The sequence below is a fragment of the Rhinopithecus bieti genome, unplaced genomic scaffold, assembly GCF_001698545.2.
Source record: "Rhinopithecus bieti isolate Rb0 unplaced genomic scaffold, ASM169854v2 scaffold_12783, whole genome shotgun sequence".
In the NCBI taxonomy this organism is placed as follows: domain Eukaryota; kingdom Metazoa; phylum Chordata; class Mammalia; order Primates; family Cercopithecidae; genus Rhinopithecus; species Rhinopithecus bieti.
The window spans coordinates 759,426-765,030 of NW_016807262.1; the positions used below are offsets into that span (position 1 = coordinate 759,426).

The 5,605-nt window shown below is 37.9% G+C and overlaps 1 protein-coding gene across 4 annotated transcripts in view; it reads right to left on the bottom strand.

Annotated features, from left to right (window-relative positions):
• The window catches only part of FBXO7 (F-box protein 7), a 30,197-nt gene that overhangs the window by 13,488 nt on the left and 11,104 nt on the right, over positions 1 to 5,605 (bottom strand). For 3 of the 4 annotated variants that reach the window (XM_017880825.1, XM_017880822.1, XM_017880824.1), the window contains exons 3-5: positions 3,960 to 4,187; positions 2,862 to 3,003; positions 269 to 352 (exon numbers count right to left, since the gene is read on the bottom strand). In XM_017880825.1, coding sequence (XP_017736314.1) covers positions 269 to 352; positions 2,862 to 3,003; positions 3,960 to 4,187 — 454 coding nt within the window. The remainder of the gene's footprint in view (positions 1 to 268; positions 353 to 2,861; positions 3,004 to 3,959; positions 4,188 to 5,605) is intronic. The other variant, XM_017880823.1, reaches the window with a different exon arrangement.

Sequence of the window (5,605 nt, forward strand, 5' to 3'; positions counted from 1 at the left end):
ACCGTGTTAGCCAGGATGGTCTCGATCTCCTGACCTCGTGATCCGCCCGTCTCGGCCTCCCAAAGTGCTGGGATTACAGGCTTGAGCCACCGCGCCCGGCCACTTTTGCATTTTTTAAACCTTTGCATTCTTAAGCAAACCACATTATCTTCAATATGCTTTAATCTCATATAGAAATTTTCTGTCTTTTGAACATTATCTTTCAGATTTTTTTCTTACACGAATTTCACAGAGTTTCACTCCAAAAGTTGAATAATGTTTATATTACCTAGTTTCTCTTTGCAAATAAAAGATTCTGGTAGCAGCTGCAATCTTTTTACACTTCTAATCTCATTGTTGATTTTCAGTGTAGCTGTAAATAAAAGAAAGATGATAAAAAATTCTGTCACTTCATCAACTGCCTTTCTTTTTTCGTATGGGCTTGCATTTCCTTGCTGCTAATATACTAAGGACACATTATACAAAACAAACTGTTCTTCGCCTATTTCTTTCTCTGATAGCAAGTTCAAAAGTGTAAACCTGGCATCACATGAAGTAAAATCACTCTACAACACCACCTTTAAAAACTACAGTAAACATCTTTATATAAAATCCACTAGGCAGCAGCTTATTAGTAATTGAAAGATACGCAACAAGGCTAATCAGAGGCAACTAAACACAATAAAATCATTATTTCTAATGAAGTCACTAAAAACTCCATTTATCTTTTATTTAACCCTTGGCAATGAGTCTTCCCTTGTTCATTAAAATAATCTTGCTAGTTTTCAGAGCGTCATCTCTCTTCCAGACCCAAAGGACCAATATTCTTGACATCACCAGAGGGTTCAATTTTAATCATGTATACAAAGGCGCACTTCAACTCATTCCATGAAAGAGCCCAGTGATGTGCTTATGCACATGTGCACCACGCAGGATGCCTGGAGTGAAGGAAAGATTTAAAGACACACTGCTCTTTTCAAAGAATCAATCCGGGAATGGCTGGCTGCCATGCAAGTCTGCCAAGAGCTGATTTGCCAAGAACAGTAAAGAAACAAAGTATGAGAAATTAAGAAATCATCAAGACATTCAGTAGTTATTCTTTTTATATTAAGTATTCTGAATCTAATGAATAGAGATTATTATACACGTCATTAAGTGCTTTTATAAGAAATCAAGGCAAAATTTGCAACTACACGTTTACTATTTGGTAACTTCAACCTTGCAAGTTACGATGTGATGTAGCAGAATGATTAGACGAAGGCAGAAACTGTTGACACTCTGTACAAGAATGCCAAGCTAAAAGCTGCATTTGCTAATGATGACGAGCTGCTGGATAGACATTGCTAGGTCCTAGTGTCGTCAGACGGTCATGTCCTGACAAACGTGAAGCACCAGCAAAGCTACTAAACCTGACGTTTCCAGACTTTTAAATGACATTTCAAAGAACCTTATGACTAAAGAAATAGAAATTTCTTAAGAGGCCAGGTGTGGTTCACAGCCCTTTGGGAGGTCAAGGCAGGAATACTGCTTGAACCCAGGAGTTCGAGACCAGGCTGGGCAACACAGTGAGACTTCATCTCTACAAAATATAAAATAAAAAATAGCCAGGTGTGGTGGTACACGCCTGTGGTCCTAGCCACTCAGGAGGCCAAGGAGGAACATCGCTTGAGCCCAGGAGGTCAAGGACGCAATGATCCATGCTCTGGCTACTGCACTCCAGCCTACGTGACAGAGCAAGACCCTGCCTCAAAAAAGAAGAAAAAGAAACTTCGTAAGAGGGGAATGACAACTATCCAACATCTCAAAGATCAAGACAGCATAAGTCAGTAGCTTTCAAAATAGATTTTAGCAGGAAAAAAAAACAACCACCATTTTTTTCAAACAGAATCTCACACAGAACTTTAATAAATGAAACAGATAAACATTTTGCTGCTTTAAGTGGTGATAGGGCTTCTACCTAACTTTCATCTAGGCAAAGGAGCAGCTGCAGAACATACTGAAAAGCTGCAGACCTAAACCTTTGACCTAAGGCTTACCAAAGCAACTTCCTTTGCTAAACAAAAAAGATGAGCTATACTGAATAAACAAAACAAACGCAGCCCTCCCAGTCTTACCACACTATCTTTCTAACTAAAGGATAAATCTCAAAACCCAAAACAGAATAAAAATGAAAGCTCCTAGTCATTCAAATGCATCTCCAGGATGTGTGATTATGATAGACCACTAGGAGTTAATATGAACCAAAGTGGTATCTGAACTAAAACACAAGGATGGAATGCCTTGCTATTCCAGTGAAATTTCTTAATACGAAAAAGGAGACAGGAAAAGTTATTTATGCAGAGTGACATTTGTTGGGGGAGGCCCAGCAAATAAAACACATACTTACTAAGGCCTCAGTAAACTTAGCATTGTTGTTGTGCATTGCTGGCCACAGAGATGCCAACTTGGATAAATGGTGACCCCAGCTCTAGTTCCCCATGTCTCAATTCGAGACCTTTGTTAAAAAAATAAAGCCATCCACAGGCATAAAGAAAAAGTATTCTCCAAAGAGTTCATGTATAATAGGCTCATTTCACTCATATTATCAAATATTGATAATATTGGATAATATTAAATATTATCCCCCAGAGCAAAATATTACAAAGATTAAGACATCAAGAAAATGGATGCCCTAAGAGTGAAGGGTGCTGGCCTAAACAACCCAACAACCTCTTACTCTATAATCTTCCAGACACATGTTATCAGTAGTCTAGGAATTCAATAAAGTTGAGAAGGACTCACAACTGTATCATGATAGCCAATCACTGAAGTGGCTACAAAACATTTGGAAAAAACGTCTAAGAATCCATAAATGAGCAACCATGACTACGCTATCCAATTACCATTTACAACAATCAGGTTTCCCAGAGGCACGCAGGTGAGAGTAGCGGAGCTGCCCTCGCAGAGAGGATGCATATAATGCAGCTTATACACCCCGCTCAACTTCCACTTCTCCGGCATGGACAGTGCTTTGGCTTCGGTGCCCTGGGGAACGAAATGAAAGGGAAACAAATAACGAAGAAAGGTGTTACTCTCAAAAAGATTAAAAATCCAAAAGACTCCTAACTTGTTTGAAATAATCACTCCACATAGTCCTCTTAATACAATGCATCAAATCATTAATATTGCCAATATATTTTATATTGTAGGATAATTATACTGTGCATTATAGGATAATATATTACAATACTTTTAATCAAAATTTTTGTTCAAATAGGTAAAATTGCATCATGGAAACACGGATTGATCTCTCTCTTCAAAGACTCACTTCTCTGCCTAGCAAAACCATATGATTATTTAAAACTCCAAAATAATCAAATATCACTTCCTCTGTAAAGCCTTTTTCAAAGAAAAATTGTTTGCCATTTCCTTCGTCCCCTAACATTCTATTCATATTTCCGTTACACTTCAACTGTATTATTATCTATGTTTACTTGTGTTATTTCCGATTATCTTTTTATTTGTCTCTCTCCTCTATTTATGTATGGACTCCTTGAGGACAGGAAATATCCCAATATTTTGATATCCTAATTTCTGGGTCAGTGCATGGCATGCTGCAGGTGTGCACTGATCACCGAATTACTCTATATCTTTGTAACTTATAACATGGCTCGCAGACCAGCAACACTGGTATTATGCAGGAGTATGAAGAAGTACACGGTCCATTCTACAGTTACTAAATCAGAATCTGCATTTTAATAAGGTCCTCAGGTATTCCAAAGCACATTAAATTTTGAGAAGCAATATTCTAAACGTTCTCCTCCATGAATTCCTGGCATCCTATATATGAATATGTCTCTCCCAGAACTTCACCTATATAGCACAGTGCTTTATATTTTTGTCTATCTCCTCCACTCTCAGACTATGGGCCACTTGAGAGCAGGAACCATCCACATGTATGAGCAATCATAAGATGTTTGTGTTTTGCTTGCAGAACTTACCTGAGGCATGTAACCTGACTCCAACATGAGAAGATGTATCAACACGATCAAGGCATCACTGGCATCAGAACAGTCAGCTGATTGATACAAGGTCTCTAATGAATGTGGCACTTGCCCTTCCACTGATTCACTACAGAGCATGGGTTCTGAGGGGTAGAAACCTGTGCCCTCTGCCATATCCTCAATATCTTGAATTGACTCAGCTTCAAAATTTTGACTAGGCCCTAACTGAAAAAGGAAAACAAAACAATGAATTAATTAAAAAGCCTTATTTTTACACAATACATTTTTTGTATCCTAACGTGAACTAAGTGCTGAAAGTCAAAGTACATCATTGGGTTCAGAAATGGGAGACATTTTAAGTGAGTTCTTATAAATAAATAAGCCTGCGACCTACTCTTCCATCCTCAATTCCTCACCTGTTAATTCTAGCTGATATGTCAAAAACCTGGAAATCATCCTAGACTCCTCCCTCTACCTAACTAAACCTTGTCCCAAATCTGATCAGTCTTCAAAGTTCCACTGAAACTAACTCCTAAACATGTCTAAAATTTGCCCCTTCCTGCTCCATTGGTACTTCAGACTCTCATCATGTATTTCCTGACATCCAACAAGAGTTTCCCTTGCAAGTATCCCTTTTCAACTTTCTTGTCTTCCAATACATCCCATCCCCTGCTGCCAGAGTTTTCTTGACAATTAAAAATCCGATCATGTACTATGTCCCAGCTTAAAATTCACCAGTATATCCCCAACACAGACAACAGCATTTCCCTCAATTGTGCCTTAGATGTTCTCAGGAAAAAAGGTAGTCCACATGGAATAAGTGTGGAAAATGCTACATGCTGCAGCCACCTAACTTCACCCTCCATATTCACAAAATACACTATTTGCATTATAAAAGCACTGAGGAGTCTAATAACAATAATAATAGTGTGTGCATAACACTTTACCAAAAAACTCCGTCTTCAACTGTCAGCAGCATCCCTGTAACATCATCTCACGAAACTAGATTTTCAGAGGACACTGAGAAATGCAGGCCTACAAATGAAGGCCAAACTTCTAAATCCCTTAGCATACAAAGTCCTTCATCACCTGATCTCTGACTCATTACCAAGTTCACTTTCTGCCAGTGCCTTCTTACCCCAATATTCTCCACTTCTTCAAAAGAGGTAACATAGACCACAACTCTGCCCTACAACGGCCTTGATTATTTAACCTTATCACACCGCACTGCACTGCAATTTTCTGATTACATATCTGCATCCTTCCATGACTACAAGCTTATAAAAAAACAGACTACATGTCACCCATTTTTGTAACCCCAGTAAAGTACCTAGCACAAAACAGGTATTCAATGTCTGCTGAACGAATGCTGAAGGATAATACCTTACAACTTCATAATGTCTTTATTTTCAAAACATTTTCTTATTTGTTCCTTATAACAATCCTATAAAATAGGCATGGCAGGTACTGCCTTTTTATAGATCCTGTAATTATAAGTCTGAAAGATTAAATAACATAATCAAGGTTACCAACTAATAAAAATTTGAAACGAACCCAGATCTCCAAACTTGCAGCTCAGGATTTTGAGATAAAAAAAAAAAAAAAAAAAAAAAAAAAAAAAAAAAAAAAAAATAACATATATT